Raw genomic sequence first — 18045 nt, forward strand, 5'->3', positions numbered from 1 at the left:
CCACTCTCCTGCCTTTGTCCCATAACCTTGGAACACTTACTAATCAAGACCTAAACCTCCAGTTTAAATATACTCAATAACTTTGCCCCCACGGCCATCTGTGCAATGCATTCCACAGACCCACCACCATCTGGCTAAAGGAATTCCTCATCTCCATTCTGAAGGGACTTCCCTGTTCTAAGCGTGTGTCCTCCAGTCCTAGTCTTTCCCACTATAGGAAACATCCCCTCCACATCCACACTATCCAGGAGTTCCAATATTCACTGAGATTCCCCCTCATTCTCCAAGAATGCAGCGAATTCAGGCCGATATCCATTAAATGCTCCTCATATGTTAACCGTTTAACTTCCGGGATTATGGAGTTTTAGAATCTTTAAAGCAGAGATTAATAGGATCCCAATTAGTCAGGGCATCGAAGGTTACAACAGGGAGGAGTGGAGAATGAGATTGAGAGACAATAAATCAGTTACAATCGAACATCAGAGCAGATCCAATGGACCAAATGGCCGAGCCATTGTATTTATGGTCTAATATTCTCTACGTCTCACTAACCCGTGATACCACCCCATCAATATTGATTCTATTTATATCCCCCTCATGCAGAGGAGGATGGCTAAGGCTCATTGGGATAACAGCAGTTTGAGTTACTGAGACAATCCGTGTCTCCACCCTCTCACGGAAACGAAATTCAGGTCACTATAGGGCAGTCACTCAAACCGCATCCGCGCTTCCTCAATATAAGATGCTAGAAATATACATTACAAGGGATATTTCCTTTAAACCCAATCTGACATAACGTTCAAATTTCTTCGAAAAATTGTCAGCAGAGCGAGTTCCTCCTATACAAGGACAAATGCAGCTGTACAAAGAGCGTTAACAGAAAACCAATCACACGGCAGGTGGGCGGTTCAAATTTGGCAACTGTCAGTTAGAACAACACCAACTAACTCTCCTGCCAAAGAACTACTACAGGTGCTTGTCACTTTGCATCTCGAGCTGCCCTGGGAGAGTTCTCTCCCCGAGGCTACGGTTTACCTGGGGGGAAATTCGATTGTGCTTGGTTGGCAGTTTAGATGATCAAAGGACATCGTTCTTGCTCTGATACAGATGTGATCCCGAACACAGATCAAGATTTCCACTGGATGGTCTGTCGCCTGTGATCCTCTCCGCCCTATCTCCGGGACTACAGAACCGATTCACTAGCAATACAATCCAACCTCTCCTTAACTGTCGAGCGCTGGCTCTGGGCTGGTTTAAAAGTCCCGGGCCGGTGTTGCAACAGCCAATGGGAGTCGCCGCTCTGCAATGTTGCACTTTCCACTCGGAAGCGAAGTGGCCGTAGCCAATCAGCGGTGGCTGGACGTTCCAAGCGGGGAAGCTTTGAGCGTGTGGTGTCGGTGGGGAACCCTCGGAGCTCAGACCCGGCCACCGCCTGCTCCCCCGACCATGCTGCTGAACAAGAAGAAGGAAGCGGGCGCCCGAAGAGCAACGCACTCGGTGCTGAGCGAGGAGACGGTGATCGCCGTGGAGTTCAGCCCTTTCGACAGCTGCGACGCCGGCACCCTCATCGCCTACGGAGGGGACAACTACGTGGTGGTGGGCAGCTGTCGCTTCCAGGTGAGCGAGGGTGGGTGGGGAGGATTTTTGTCTCATAGAAAACCTACAGCACAATACAGGCCCTTCGGCCCACAAAGTTGTGCCGAACATGTCCCTACCTTAGAAATTACTAGGCTTACCCATAGCCCTCTATTTGACTAAGCTCCATGTACCTATCTAAAAGCCTCTTAAAAGACCCTATCATATCCGCCTCCACCACCGTTGCCTGCAGCCCATTCAATGCACTCACCACCCTCTGAGTAAAAAATTTACCCCCGACATCTCCTCTGTACCTACTCCCCAGCATCTTAAACCTGTGTCCTCTTGTGGCAACCATTTCAGTCCTGGGAAAAAGCCTCTGACTATCCACACGATCAATGCATTTCATCATCTTGTACACCTCTATCAAGTCACCTCTCATCCTCCATCGCTCCAAGGAGAAAAGGCCGAGTTCACTCAACCTATTCTCATAAGGCATGCTCCCCAATCCAGGCAACATCCTTGTAAATATCCTCTGCACCCTTTCTATGGCTTCCATGACCTTCCTGTAGTGAGGTGACGAGAACTGAGCACAGTACTCCAAGTGGGGTCTGACCAGGGGTCCTAAATAGCTGGAACATTACCTCTCGGCTCCTAAATTCAGTTCCACAATTGATGAAGGGCAATACACCCTACATACCATACACAATAGACTGTGCAGGACAAGTGCACACGAAGGCGGCTGTTCGGCCCTGGATACCTATACTAGCCCAAATTACCATATAAACAGATCTCATTTCCTGCACTTGTGGCTGAATTCCCACCTCTCCCTGTAGGAATTTACTACGTTTTCCCCGTGAGTTTCCTCCGAGTGCTCTAGTTTCCTCTTGCGTTGCGAAGACGTATGGGTTGGGATTGGTAAGTTGTGGGCCTGTTATGTTAGCTCCCAAAGCATGGCGACACTTGTGGGCTGCCCCCTGCACATCATCAGACTGAGCTGGTCTTTAACGCAAATGATGTATTTCACTGTGTTTGGATGTACTTGTGACGAATAAGGCAAATCTTTTAAATCTTTTCTTTATTGATTGAGGTAAAGGGCAGATTAGTGAGGCACTTCTCACCTTATTCTGTGTTATAATGGTCTTTATTCTGCTTGAACAAGTAGTGATGAATCAGAGTAATTCATCTAACCCTGGTGTTGCTCACCCCTCAAGTTGTTAGACTCTAACAGGGATTCCCAGCCTATTTTATGCCATGGACCCCTACCATTAATTGAGGGGTCCGTAGACCCCAGGTTAGGAGTCCCTGATTTAGAGCAACACACAAAATGCTGGAGGAACTCAGCGGATTAGGCATCTATGGAAAGGAATAAACAGTCGATGTTTTGGGCCAAGACACTTCATCAGGACCTCTAGATTTTTCTTCAAAGTTCAAATTTCAAAGTACATTTATTACCAAAGTATATATACTATATATATCCAGTGTTCCCTGTGTGGCCTCCTGTGTATTGGTGAAACCCGACGTAGATTTGCTGAGCCAGAAAACAAACAGGATCTCCCAGTGGCAACCCATTTTAATTCCTCTTCCCATTCCAGCATGTCAGTCCCTGTTGCGATGGGGCCACACTCAGGTTGGAGGAGTGAACCTTGTATTCCGTCTGGGTAGCCTCCAGTCTGATGGCATAAACATCGATTTCTCGAACTTCCGGTAATTTCCCCACCTCGTCTCCTTGCCTGCCTATCACCTCCCTCTGGTGCTCCTCGCCCTTTTCTTTCTTCCATGGCCTTCTGTCCTCTCCTATTAGATTCCCCCTTCTCCAGCTCTGTATCTCTCTCACCAATCAACTTGCCCCTCTTTACTCCCTCTTCCCCCCCCCCAGTTTCACCTATCACCTTGTGTTACTTCCTCCCCTTTCCTCTCCTTCTCCCACACTGACTCCTCATCTTTTTTTCTCCAGTCCTGATTAAGGGTCTCGTTGACTATAGTCTTTTCCATGGATGCTGCCTGGCCTGCTGAGATCCTCCAGCATTTTGGGTGTGTTGCTTGGATTTCCAACGTTTTCATATTTTCTCTTGCTTGTGATTGAAATATTATATACACAACCTTGAGATTCGTCTCCTTACAGACAGCCACAAAACAAGGAAACCCAATTGAATCCACAGGAAAACCTCGTACAACAAAGACTATATCAAACAAGCAATGTACAAAAAAAGAACAAATTATGTAAACATATATCACACAACATGAACCATTGAGTACCTGAAAGTGAGTGCACAACCACGGAGAGTCGGTTCAGGGCTGAGGTGAGTGAAGCTGGTCCTGGAGCCTGATGTCTAGGCCACAGCCACTGAGTCAGTTCAGGGCTGAGGTGAGTGAAGCTGGTCCTGGAGCCCAGTGATTATCAGGCCAGTTCAGCGTTGGGGCGAGTGCTGATGTTTGCAGGCCATGGTCACGGAGCCAGTTCAGTGCTGAGGAGAGGGCCAGTGGTTTCGGGCAATAGCTGTAGTCAGTTTTGTGCTTAAGGGAGTTTTATTTTCTTTTTACTCAACCTGTTTATGCACTTTCTAAACATAGAAACCTCATCTTATCTCAAGTCTGCACTTTTGATGGCAACTCCACCTAGTCAGTTTTTCCTGTACCTATAACCTTCAAGCCTTGAGCAGCTTCCCAGTAATTCTCCAGCATGTTGTCTGTCAGTTCTCTGGACCCTGTTCTTTGGGCCTTGAGGTTCTGGCACAAAGGGACCAGAGGTATTTTTATCAAATTGCATCCAAGATTGGCTGGATGATAGGAGGTAGGGGTAGGTGGTGGTCGGGTGTTAATTCAGACTAGAACTCTGTCACAAATGGTGTATCACAAGGATCGGTGCTGAGTCTTGAAAGTAGTGGCATATGTAGATAGAGTTGTAAAGAGAGCTTTTGGCACATTGGCTTTTGTATATCAAAATATTGGGATGTGTTGTTTAAGTTGTATAAGACATTAGTGAGACAAAATTTGCAGTGTTCTGTGCCGTCCCAGTCACCTACCTACAGGAGGGTCATAAATAAGATTGAAAGAGTGCAGAGAAAATTTACACAGATGTTGTTTTATCTTAAGAAATTAGGAGTCATAGAGAGCGAGGAGGTTGTGTAAGGACATAGATCAGCTGGAAAGTTGGTTGGGAGGTGGTGGATGGAATTTAATCCAGTCAAATGTGAGGTCATAAACTCTGCAGATTCTGGGAGGATGTGTAGATCATATGACAAGAACCTCTTACAGAGAGAACTTGTGATGCAAGTTAATAGCTCCCTGGGCTTTCCTGTACAACTAGATCTTTGATTTCCTCACTTGAAGTCCCCAGTCAGTTCAGATTGGCAACAGCATCTCCTCCACAATCTCCATCAGCACAGGTACACCACAAGACTGTGTGTTTCGCCCCCTGCGCTCTTCACTTTATACTTACGACTGTGTGACTAAGCTTAGCTCCAATGCCATATTTAAGTTTGTTGACGACACCACTGTCCTAGGTTAAATCAAAGGTGGTGACAAATCAGCATATAGGAGAGAGATTGAAAATCTGGTTGAATGGTGCCACAACAACTTCTCACTTAACATCAACAAAATCAAAGAGCTGATTATTGACTACAGGAGGAGGAAACCGGAGGTCCATGAGCCAGTCCTCATCAGGGGATCGGAGGTAGAGGGGTTAGTAACTTTACATTCCTCAGCATCATTGTATCAGAGGACCTGTTCTGGGACCAGTTCCTCAAAGGGACAACAGCATCATCTCTACTTTTTTTTTAGAAATTTGCACAGATTTGGCATGCCATCTAAAACCTTGATAAAACTCCCATTGAAGCATGGTAGAGAGTTTATTGAGTAGTGGCATCATAGAGTGGTATAAAAACACCAATGCCCAGGAACAGAAAGGTATTATTGACTGATTTGTCTTCCTTTGCATATTAGATGTTTGTCAGTCTTTGTTATGCATAGTTTTTCATAAGTTCGATTGTATTTACTTTCCTACAAATGCCTGTAGGAAAATGTATCTCCATACGGTGACATATGGATACTTTGATAATCAGTTCACTTTGAATTTGAGTATATGGCCTTCATTTCCGGCCACGCCACTATAAGAAGGATGTGGCGGCTTTGGAGAGTGTACAGAGGTGGTTTATCAGGATGACTCCTGGGTTAGAGGGCAGATTTGGATTTGGAGCTCCTTTCCGGGGAATGTGCTAAGACAGTAGCGCGATATTAATACGCAGCATCCTCTCCGGACTCTGGATTGAGGATTGCCAAACGTTATGTGGATTTTCTGGTGTAGTCTGTTTTGTCATATGCTTTTGTGATATCATTCTGGAGGAATGTTGTCTCATTTTTTAACTGCATTGCATTTGTGGTTTCTAAATGACAATAAACTGAATCTGAATCTGAGGTACTATGAGGAAAGATTGGACAAACTGGCTATTTCTCTATCATAGTGGAAATTGAGGGAGGATCTGATAGAAGTTAATGAAATTACAAGAGGCAGAAATAGAATAGATAGCCAATATCTGTTTTGGAAAGTGAATCAGATTTATTATCACTGATGTCCAGTGTGGGTCTTCAAGTACTTGTAGCTGCTTCTTCAAAGCATTCTAAAAACTAGTGTTTTTTTTTTGCTCTCTTTTTGTACAAGTCATTTGTTATATTTCTTATTATAACTTATAGGGTGACAGGTTGGAGATACATCTCTACCAAAGGAGGTGTAAGATGTTTTTTCCATTTGCTCATCTGCAGGTCAGTCTTGGGCAAGGTGTGAGGGGGATCTCATTGAGATATATCGAATGGCCTAGATAGAGTGAATGTGGACAGCACGTCTCCTATAGGACTAGAGGGCGCAGCCTCAAAATTGAGGGATGTCCATTTAGAACAGAGATGAGGAAGAATTTCTTTAGCCAGAGGTGGTGAATCTGTGGAATTCAGTGCCACAGACAGCTGTGGAGCCATTGGGAATATTTAAAGCAGAGGTTGATAGGTCCTTGATTAGTCAGGGCATCAAAGGTTACGGGAAGAAGGCAGGAGAATGGGATTGAGAGGAATAATAAGTCAGCCATGAAGGAATGGCAGAGCAGATGTGATGGGCTGAATGGCCTAATTCTGCTCCTGTGTCTTGTGATCTTATGCAAAGGGTTCATTGAGAGACTGCATTTCATAGATTTACGTTCCTGTTCCCATGAAATACCATTCACTTCCACCTCTGTGTGAACAGACATGGGTCAAGCACTGGCAAGTACACCTGGTTTGGATGGAGTTTCTTTGGCAAGGATCAGTTGGGCCAAAATGCCTGTATTGTTCTGAGTTCGAAAATACCTGTTTGCACAGGGAATGCTGGTAGGCTGATCTCACTTCATCTTGGGCAGGAGGAATGAGCTGGAATTTTCTAAAGGAAGTTGGAGATGAAATGTTTGCAGGTTACAGGGAATATTCTGATAAAAGCTGGTGTAGATACTTAAAGGCCAAATGGCCGCCTGGGCCCTCACAGCATAGCTATTATTTTTGTCTAACACGAGAGATTCTGCAGGCGCTGGAAATCTTGGGCAACACACACAAAATGCTGGAGGAACTCAGCAAGTCAGGCAGCATCTATGTTGATGTTTTGGGCTGAGATCCTTCATCAGGACTGGAACAGAAGAGGGCAGAAGCCAGGATAAGGAGGTGGGGGAAGGAGAGGAGTACAAACTGGAAGGTGATGGGTGAGACCAGGTGAGGGGGATGGTGGGTGGGTAGGGTGTTGAAGTAAGAAGCTGGGAGGTGATTGGTGGAAGAGATAAGGGGCTGAAGAAGAAGGAATCTGATAGGAGATAAGAGTGGACTATGGGAGAAAGGGAAAGAGGAGGGAAATGAGAAGGAGGTGATAGGCAGGTGAGAAGAGAAGTGGTGAGAGGGGAACCAGAATGGGGAATGGAAACCAAGAGGGGGGGAGAAATTACCAAAGGTTGGAGAAATCAATCTTCGTGCCATCAGGTTGGAGGCTACACAGGTGGAATTAAATGAGGTGTTGTTCCTCCCACCTGAGTTGTGCCCTCGTTGTGGTGGTAGGGGGGGCATGTCAGAATGGGGAGTGGAATTAAAATTATTCTTGCCTAATTATTTAAAAACATTGTGCCTTTGCGATTCTTCTGCTTGCTCTGGGATTTGAAACCTTAACATTGAATCTGATCAGAGTCAGTCGTATGGATCCTCCCGTATGCGTTCCCCTCAGTAAGATCCCTGCTTTGGTTGCACTCCTCCTGCCTGTCCCCTAGAAACTTTGATTCCTTGAAGGCCAACTGGCACAGTAGCATAACGGTTAGCACAATTGCTTTACAGTGTCAGTAATCACCAGTCGGGGTTCAGTTCTCTCCGCTGTCTGGATGTTCTCCCTGTGACGGTGTGGGTGCTCCACATACCCCCTAGGTGACGGGTTAGGATTAGCGAGCTGTGGGCGTGCTACTGTATGTTGATGCCTGAAATGTGGTAACACCTGTTGCCCCCCCCCCCAGCACAATACTCGCTCATTTGATTTGATGCAAACGACTCTTTTCCCTTTACGTTTCAATATGCGTGTGACAAATAAAGCTAACCTTTAACTGTCTGTCTGTTCAAGGCATGGGAAAATCACAACCTCTTCATCCTGACCTTTTAGGAAGAAGATGCGGATGTTAAAGGTATGGAGTACAAGACCCTGCAGACCTTTTACAGAGGAGTACGTGTGGGTGCCATTGCCTGGAGCCCAGAGACAAAGATTGACACACTGGCGCCCCTGGTAAAGTAAGAGGGGTTGTTAGTTATTCATTAACCCTTTTAGTGCAGGGTTTCCTTTTAATTTCTGAAATATACTTCAATTAAACAAGCAAAAAAAATTATCTAAGTAATGGTTGGGTTGAGTTGGAATAGGAATGATGTGGTAGCTTTGGAGAGGATGCTGAGGAGATTTACCAGGATACTGCCTGAATTAGAGAGCATGTCTTATGAGGATAGGTTGAGTGAGCAAAGGCTTTCACTCTTTGGAGTGAAAGAGGATGAGCGGCAACTTGATAGAGGTGTACAAGATGATAAGAGGCACATATAGAGTACAAAGCCGGAGACCTTTTCCGAGGCTGGAAATGGCCAGTATAAGGGGGGTGGAAATGACTAATACAAGAGGGCATTACTTAGTGATTGGAGGAAAGGTGGTTGGGGGATGTCAGAGGTAGGTTTTTTTACACAGAGTGGTGGGTGTGTGGAACGGGCTGCCAAGGTGGTGGTAGAAGCAGATACATTAGGGACAGTTGGATAGTCATGTTGATGAAAGAAAGCTGGAGGGCTATGTGGGAGACGAGTGTTAGATTTTTCTTAGTGTGTGTTAAAGGGTCAGCACAGCATTGTGGGCTGAAGGGCCTGTACTGTGCTGTAATGTTCTGTGTAAGGGGTGAGAGGAGTGGTTTAGTGGAGCTGAGGAAGAATGCTTTCACCCAGAGGGATTTGGAGTCTAGAACACATTGCCCAAGGAGATGATGGAGACAGACTCACAGATTTAAGAAGGTAGATGTGAGGTTACAGTTACCTGAACAATGATCTAGAATGGTGAAGCAGTATCATGGGCTGAATGGCTTTCTCCCTATCACCTTTACTAAATCAAATTCCTTTTGTTCTTTTATTTCTTCTCTGATTTTATAAATTTCTTGGTGTAAACATATCAAAGAATCTGTCCTGGGACCAGCACCTGAGGGCAACTATGAAGAAGGCCCTTCCTCAGACGTTTGTATAGATTTGGAATGACATCTAAACTCAGTCAAACTTCATGGATGCACAGTGGAGAGTATCCTAACTGGTTGCATCTTGGTCTAGTATGGAAACACCAATGCCCAGGAATGGGAAAATATACAAACACAGCCCAGTCCATCATGGGTAAAGTTCTTCCCTTAATTGAGTGCTGCCACCAGAAAGCAGCATTGATCATCAAGGACCCACACCAGCAGGGTTAGTTACAATTATTCTGCAACCATCAGGTCACTGAACCAGTGGGGATAACTTCACTTTCACTCACCTCAACACTGAACTGATTCCACAACCTACAGATTCACTTTCAAGCATTCTTCAACTTTTATCCTCTGTATTTTTCCCATATGTCATCTTTTGTGCATTGGTTGTTTGTCAGTCTTTGTGTATGGTTTTTCATAAATCCTATTGTGTTTCTTTCTTGTAAATGCCTGCAAGAAAATGAATTTCAAGATAATATCTGGTGACATCTATGTATTTTGATAATAAATTGACTCTGACTTTGAAATGAATAGTTTATTAATCTGAATTTTAATCCTTCATGTTGGGATTGAACTCGAGTCTCTGGATTGTTAATCGAGGCCTAGGGATTATTCACCGGGTAATTGAATTACCTGGCCACTGTTGATGGGCTGAGGAGCCTGTTTACCTCTCCCTCCCCCAACTCACAAATAAACTGGGTGATATTTTTCATTTAGTTTTAACACAGTTTTGCCTCCGACCCTCACAGGTTATGCACAGCGGACACCGACAGGAAGTTACGGCTACTGACTTCTGATCTGAAAGGCAGCACGTGGAAGGTGAGTTCCTGGACACAACCTGCCCTTGGGTTGGGGGATGTAACGTGTATAAATTGCTGGAGGAACTCGGTAGGTCAGTCTGTGGAAGGGAATAAACAGTCTGCGTTTCAGCTTGATAAAATTTATCAGGACCGGAAAGGAAAGGGGAAGAAGCCAGAATGAGAAGGTGGGGAGAGTGGAAGCTGGCAGGTGATGGGTAGGATGCCAGGTGGGGGAGGGGGTGTTTAGTAAGAAGTGGAGGGGATAGGTGGAAGAGGTGTTACACCTGTGCCCCAACTCTGAGGGGCCGAAGGGTACAAAGTAGCCCCCTCCTTTTTGAGAATCGCAAGATCGCTATTAATTCACGTCCGGAGACCCAGGAAATGAGAGAGAGACATTTGGAATGTGTCCTGGCCTCCGCGATACAAAGCCACGGGAAACGGCCATTGTCTCTTGGAGATGGAATTGTGTATTGAGTACTGTACTTCATGGAAGCCCTCAGGGAACGATCAGAGGGGGTTGGCTGAGGGATTGCATCATCACAACCTGATTGACATCTGAGACCCCGTGAGTAAGGATAAAAGCGGGTCTGGGGAACAACCCCTTTAGACACACCAGGAGAAACGCTAGAATTCCCGTGACAGCGTTTAATAGCAGCAGCCGGTGGGGCCCGCGTGCGTCCTTTCCCGTTGCCTGGGATTGGGGCCTTACCACGGAAGACGGCTTAGCTAAAGAAGAGATCACCACCACCGAAATTTCGAAGGATCGACATCATAAAAAGGAAAACGAGCAAGTTCTAAAAACATCGCCTCTCTCTCCAACCAAAAGCTGCAGCCTGAATGAACTTGAGTGACTTTTATATTTCCATCGGACAATACATTAGCCCCCTAGACAATGATAGAGCTATTTCTTATTGATTATTATTATATCCGCGCTTTTAGATTTAGTATTGACGACGTATATTATCTGTATGTTTGCATTGATATTATTTTTGTGTATTTTTATCAATAAATACTGTTAAAAATAGTACCATCAGACTTCAACGGACCTCTCTATCTTTGCTGGTAAGTGACCCAGTTATGGGGTACGTAACAGAGGTAAAAGGCTGAAGAAGAGGGAATCTGAAAGGAGAAGAGAGTGGACCATGGGAGAGAAGGAGGGGCACCTGGGTGAGGTGATTGGCAGGTGAGGAGAAGAGATGAGAGGGGAATGAAAAAAGAAGGGAAGGGTAGAAATTACCAGAACCTCTGGTGAACAAATAAAGCTAATCTTAAAATAATGTTAATATTTACCATTCATCAGGACTGGAAAGGAATGGGGCTTGTGAGGTGTTGTAGGACTGGGTGGGTGGAATGGGGCCTGTTTTATGTCCTTTGCTGTTTTTCTGTCATTGGTGCATGAATTGGGATGTGGGCATGCTATGTTGGCATTGGAATACATGGCGATACTTGCGGGCTGCCTCCAGCACATTCCTTGGTGTGTTGGTTGTTAATGCAAATGATGCATTTCAATTCTCCGTATCTTACTGCCTGTTACGTCGCTGGCATTTAGAGCAACAATGAGGGACCTCCATCCCTGGTGGTGTCAAGGGCTTGCTTCATCATGTCAGGAGCTTCCTCTCAGTTTTCACTACTGTCAGCCATGCAAATCCTGGGTGAAGACTCAGGAATACCGTCACACTCATGCAGAAGGATGCTTCATTGCTGTTTCTGTGACTTTTTTGACCAGTTAGGGCTGTTAGCCCTGAGCTGAACCTCCGAACCTGGAGGACCGATGGACCACTCTCAGTCTAGCCTGTACCCTTTGACCTGTTTGGCAAGAGCATCCCTACCAAGAGCCAAAACATAAAACTATGACTCCAGCAAACATAGCTCTCCAGGCCATTGAGGCACCCAGGCCTCCAAACCCTACAACACGGCTGTAGTCCTCTTGGATGTACACATGATCAATAAGTGAATCAGTCAATCCGAGCCAAGCTCTGCATTCTGTCAATGTCCTGTTTTCGCCTACGTAAACCTTCTACGCTATTCATAGTGCCTTTGACCTTTTGTGTGATCTGCAAGCTTACTAACTCGCCTTCCACTTCGTCGTCTAAGTCATTTATAAAAATTACGAAGAGTAGGGGTAGTTTCCAGGGAAGTAAGCTCAGCCTAGCCAATCCCACAGGTTCACATTCAGATTTATTTATCACATCTACATCAAAACATACAGAGAAATGTGTTGTTTGTGTTAACAACCAACACATCTAGGGACATGCTGAGGGCAGCCTGCAAGTGTCGCCAACATAATGCTCAGAACACAACAAGAGTTAAGATTCAAGAACCAAACAAAACAATGTGGAACCCGTTCAAGAGAACATCCAAACACCCATGAGCAAATCGCTCGAGGCAAAAAGTGAGTGAACAACACTCAGAATATCAAACATCAAGCCAGGAGTCCAGTAGTATTCAGTTTAGTTCAGTTCGGCATCATGCTGCCAGCCCACTGCAGGCTGCACACAGCCACTTTTTGGTGAAGCACCCCAGTCCATATCGATCACCCCGATCAAACTGCTCAAAAACAGCAAATAAAAAGTAGCTAGAATACATGCACCAAAGTCCCTCAAAACAGGTCCACAGCCTTGCTGATCAATCCTTGTGCACAGAACCCAAGGTTACTGTACTTTTCTCCAACAGCAGCTAGCAGTCAAACACAGACAGATAGTGTCAAACACCTGCCGTCCTCCACGCTCATCTTCGTCAACTTCAGTCTTGCTCGACATCTCATTCAGAGAGAAGCAATGGAGTCGATCATGGGCATGTGCCCTGTCTCTAGGCTTCTAGGCCAGACACGCCGCTCCAAACCTCACCGACCTCGCTCACAACAGCCAAGTGCCAGATTGCTCATTCGGTCCAAAAACGTACCATCAAAATGTAAAGCAAAGGTTGCAATCACAGCTTAGTAGTAGAATCATATTTGACAGAAGAAGTAGTTTCATGAATTGTCTGTAGAACGCAAGAAGAAACAAAGCAAGTTTCTTTACTCCCTCAACCCACAGACACAGACAGACCTCCATCTCCAGGCCTCCGATGGCTTTGGCTATTGGGCTACAACTTCCAAACAGTGCTTAGGGCTCAATCTTCAAGATCGAGCCCCGGACTAGCCGATGATGCAAGTCATGAAACCTTAAGCCTTAAGTCCAAAGATGTATGAGTTAGGATTGGTGTTGATAAGTTTTGGGCATGCTATTTTGGTGCTGGATTCATGGTGACATTTGCCGGCTGCCCCCAGCACATCCATGGGATGTGTTGGTCATTGACTTAAATCATTTTACTGTATGTTTACATGTACCTGTGACAAATAAAGCTGATCTTTCTTATTTCTTCATAATTTTGAAGCTCTCAATTAAATCTCCTCAAAGACAAATATTTTCAGCTCCTCCAGTTTCTGTGTGGCTGAAGGCCTTCCCTGGTGTTATTCCAACAAGTTTCCTGGAACCTTAGGATTGGCTGTTACTCCATGAAGGAACTTGTTTGTTGGAAAGTTGAAGTTTGTTGGACGTCACCCACTGGCAGCTGCCGCTACCTGAACAGCGTTGTTTCAGTATGTTTTGCTTTTTTGCCCTGAAAGATGTTCCAAGGGGCGCTCAGCAACCTCTCCTCTGCTTGCCTCATGGACTTGAGTGAACTTTCTGTGTCAATCAGTTCCAGGCACAGAAACATCAATGAAACATGCATGAAATAAGCTTGCTGAGTTTGGGGTTGGGGGGAGGGGAGTAGAATGCAGTTGTTCAAACTGGAAGTGGGAAGAAGGCAGAATAAGAATGTGGGGGGAGGAGGAAGAGTACAAGCTGGCAGGTGAAAGGTGAGACCAGGTGAGAGGGAAGGTGGGTGGGTGGGCAAGGAGGAGGGGGGATGAAGTAAGAAGCTGGGAGGTGATAAATGAAGAGGAGGTAAAGGGCTGAAGATGAAGGAATCTGTTAGGAGAGGAAAGTGGACAATGGGAGAAAGGGGAGGAAGAAGGGAACCAGATGGAGGTGATGGGTAGGTGAGGAGAGGAGAATGGAGTGAAGATGGATGAGAGGTGATGTAATTGAGGTGTGTAAGATGATAGGCGTAGACTGAGTGGACAGCCAGAGACTTTTTCTCAGGGTGGAATGGCTAATACGAGGGTGCATAATTTTTGGAAGAAAATATGGGAAGGGTTTTAGAAGGGGATGAAAAATGGAAAAAGCGAGGAGAGGAAAACTTACTGGAAATTGGAAAAATTGATGTTTGTGCCAGCACATTGGCCGCGGACAGAGCGAAGGTGCTCAACAAAGTTTGTGTGTGTTGCTCAAGATTTCCAGCTTCTGCACAGTCCCTTGGGCTTATGAGTTCTGAGTTGTTCTGACTTGTGGTTCCACGTAGGTCATTGAAGGTCACACAGATTACATCAACGACCTGGTCTTCGAGCCCATCAATGGTAAACAGGTAGCGAGCGTGAGTGACGACCACACATGCCGGTAGGTCAGACTTTGGGGTTTGGGTCCTAATTAAGGAGGGGGTGGCAGACAGAAATTAGAAATAAGTATTGGTTTTTATATCTGAAACGTATTCTGCCCTTGGCCATTTATCTGTCTTTCATCGTTGGCTCTCCTTGCCAGGTTAAATAAAGAACTGCCAAGTCAAACTTGGTCTGTTTGCGGGCTTGGCAGGCTGAGAACTTGCGGGGAAGTTGGCCGTCTTTTAGTTAGGGCGCTGGAGGAGAGCCCGAGGCTTGTCGTGGGTCATGCCTGTATCACGCAGATAGGTAACATAATTCTCCACTTCCATTCTCGCCAAAAAGTCCAGCCTTCCCCTTATGTGCCCTAAATCAGAAGAATACGAATTAGTTTTATTATTACTGACATACATTCAGTGGCCAATTTATTAAGTATCTCCTATACCCAATAAAGTGGCCACTGAGTGTGTGTTTGTGGTCCTTTGCTGTAGCCCGTCTACCTCAAGATTCAACGTGTTGTACACCACTGTTATAATGCGTAGTTATTTGAGTTACTGTCACCTTCCTGTCAGCTTGAACCAGTCAGACCATTCTTCTCTGACCTCCCTCATCACGCAGACTTTGCCCACAGACCTGCCGCTCACTGAATGGTTTTTTTTGCTTTTACAGTATTCTCTGTAAACTCTAGAGTCTGTTGTATGTGAAAAATTCCAGAAAATCGGCAGTTTCTGATATACTCGAACCACCCCGTCTGGCACCAACAATCATTCCACGGTCAAAGAAATTTAAGTCACATTTCTTCCTCATTCTGATGTTTGGTCTAAAACCTGCATGTTTTTATGCATTGACTTGCTGCCACATGATTGGTTGATTAGGTATTTTTCATTAATAAGCAGGTATACAGGTATACATAATAAAGTGGCCACCGTGTAGATCCCAGACTATTGAAAGGAACTAATATGGAGGTTGTTAGGGCCTTGTGTCCTCACTGGCAACAGGTGAGGTTCCAAGCGAGTAGCAAATTTTTTTTTTAATTCATTTTATTTAGCGATACAGCGCAGAACAAGACCATCTATTTAACCCTAGCCCAATGGCAGGACAATTTACAGTGATTAATTCAATGGCTCATTATCTCCATTTAATATTAGAGAATGTTGACAATACACAACTTGAAATTTGTGCTCTGCACAGAAGAAAAACCCCAAAGAATGAATGACAGAAAAAATGTAAGAACCCAAAGCCCCCTGCCCCCCCAACTTGCAAGCAGCATCTACCCTTACCCCCCCCACTTACTCTAGCAGAAAGCAGCAGCATTCCCACCACCCACCACGCAAGCAATAGCAAAGCCCCCAGAGAAAGACCATAGTCTACAGTTCACTCCAACATTTCAACATCCCTCAGGCTCGCACTCTCTCTCACTAACAAGTATCGCTCCTTCCACGGAGAGAGGGGAGACGGACAGTCACAGTCTGCAGTGTCGCCTTTTATTTTGAGTTCCCTGACTCAAAAATCCAGAGAGAGAGAGAGCCTACTAACCAGTATGTCTTTGGAATGTGGGAGGAAACTGGAGCAACCGGAGGAAACTCACGTGCATGCGGGAAGAACATACACAGAGCTCCAATGCCCCATGCTGTAACAGCGTCACACCCGCTGCTATGCTACCAGTTGTAACTGTTCGAGAAAGGAAGTAGAGATAATCCAGACCTGTGACCCTCACATCAGTGGTAGGGATGCTGCTGGAGAAGACACTAAGGGACAGGATTTACGCCTGTTCAGAAAGGCAATACTCTGCAGCTTTTTCCCGTCCTGTGCATTGACTCCTCCATACCAGACACTGAAGCAACCAGTCAGAATTCTCTCCACTTCCTTCTGCACCCTGTCTCTACCCTCCGATCCTTTGCAATACAGGCAATGTAATACTTCAAATGTAAATGAAGTCTTGTGGAGTGGAATTTTGCTACGTCACCCTCCAGCTGACTTGAGCTGCCGGTGTAACCTTGCAGAAGGTTTAATGAGACACATCTGCTCGTTCCGTTCCCCCAGCTGTGTCTCAGTCAATCCCACTGCACGAGATTCCTTTCATCTACCTGGGGTTTGTCATGCACACCCACTTTGGCTCAGTGGGAGGCCCACTCGCCTCTGGGTCAGAGGGTTGCTGCTCCCATCCTGTCTCGGAGCTAGAAGCACGTAACCGGGGCTGTTGCCAGAACAGTACGGAGTGTTTGTTGAACTCATGGAGGTGCTGTCTTCAGGCCAGGGCGATTAACCATCTGATCTTGGCCACAGATCATGTAGCATTTACTGAGAGCATGGAGTGTCCTCAAATGCCAAAATGGACCATCAGGATATTAATTACACAGCTGTTGGGGAGTAGAGCAGTTCATTGAGTAGTGCTGTTGCCTTGGAGAACCAGAGAAACAGGTTCAATCCTGACATCAAGCGTTGTCAGACTCAGAGTCCGATAAATTTATTGGATGTATATGGAAACATGCACTCAGTGGCCACTTTACTCGGTAACTTGCCCATTAATGCAAATATTTAATCAGCCAATCAATGTGGCAGCAACTCAATGCATGAAGGCATGCAGACATGGTCAAGAGGTTCAGTTGTTGTTGAGACCAGACACCAGAGTGGGGAAGAAATGTGATCTAACTGACTTTGACTGTGGAATGATAGTTGGTGCCAGATGGGGTGGTTGGAGTATCGCAGAAAACAGCTGATTTCCTGGGATTCTCACGCACAACAGTCTCCAGAGTTCACAGAGAATGATGCAAAAAAACAAAAAACATCCAGTAGGTGGCAGTTCTGTGGGCGAAAACGCTTTGTTAATGAGAGGGGTCGGAGGAGAATGAAGGTGACAGTAACTCAAATAATCACGTTACAACTGTGGTGTATAGAAGAGCATCTCTGAATGTACAACGCGTCAAACCTTGACATGGATAGGTAATGGTAGCAGAAGGCCATGAACATGCTCTCAGTGGGATGTGCATGATGGAGTGGCCACTGGTTGTGCAGTGAAATGGGTTGTTTGCATTGACAACCAACACACCTAAGGTTGTGCTGGGCAGCCTACAAGTGTGCCTACACATTCCTGTGCCCACAATGCTTGGCAGAACAACACAGAACACATCAAGCAACAAACCAACAACACCAAGGCAAGCCTCTCACCTCACTTCTCCCCCCACCCCCAGCCCACACACACAGACAGTCCTCCAACTGCAGAAAATGCCTCTGGGTCATCGGGCTTTGACCTGCAGACTTTGCAATCAACCCCGCTCCCTCTGAGACGAGTCGATGATGGGACCGCACGTTCTGGGCCAGCCCTCCTGCCCCCTGCTCGCACAGGTATCTGGTGTCAGCCCCATGTCCACGGATGTCCTTCCAGTGCAAAGCAGCGACATCCACATCTGTGTAGGGTTCGCATGCTCACCCTGGGTATTCTGATACCCTCCCACGCGCAGGTTGG

General features: G+C 45.9%; 3 protein-coding genes across 5 annotated transcripts in view; 1 reads left to right on the top strand and 2 right to left on the bottom strand.

The window, feature by feature from the left end:
* Nucleotides 1-1338, bottom strand: part of parpbp (PARP1 binding protein) — a 44459-nt gene extending 43121 nt beyond the window's left edge. The window contains exon 1 of the mRNA XM_059978511.1: nucleotides 1036-1338. Coding sequence (XP_059834494.1) covers nucleotides 1036-1088 — 53 coding nt within the window. The 5' untranslated portion in view covers nucleotides 1089-1338. The remainder of the gene's footprint in view (nucleotides 1-1035) is intronic.
* Nucleotides 1-18045, bottom strand: part of dram1 (DNA-damage regulated autophagy modulator 1) — a 533733-nt gene that overhangs the window by 374594 nt on the left and 141094 nt on the right. The window lies entirely within an intron of this gene.
* nup37 (nucleoporin 37) overlaps nucleotides 1342-18045 on the top strand; it is a 36374-nt gene continuing 19670 nt past the window's right edge. The window contains exons 1-4 of one of the 2 annotated variants that reach the window (XM_059978514.1): nucleotides 1342-1617; nucleotides 8225-8349; nucleotides 10070-10139; nucleotides 14507-14601. In XM_059978514.1, coding sequence (XP_059834497.1) covers nucleotides 1447-1617; nucleotides 8225-8349; nucleotides 10070-10139; nucleotides 14507-14601 — 461 coding nt within the window. In that variant the 5' untranslated portion in view covers nucleotides 1342-1446. The remainder of the gene's footprint in view (nucleotides 1618-8224; nucleotides 8350-10069; nucleotides 10140-14506; nucleotides 14602-18045) is intronic. The other variant, XM_059978515.1, reaches the window with a different exon arrangement.

This window comes from Hypanus sabinus, chromosome 8 (genome assembly GCF_030144855.1).
Source record: "Hypanus sabinus isolate sHypSab1 chromosome 8, sHypSab1.hap1, whole genome shotgun sequence".
NCBI classification, from domain to species: Eukaryota; Metazoa; Chordata; class Chondrichthyes; order Myliobatiformes; family Dasyatidae; genus Hypanus; species Hypanus sabinus.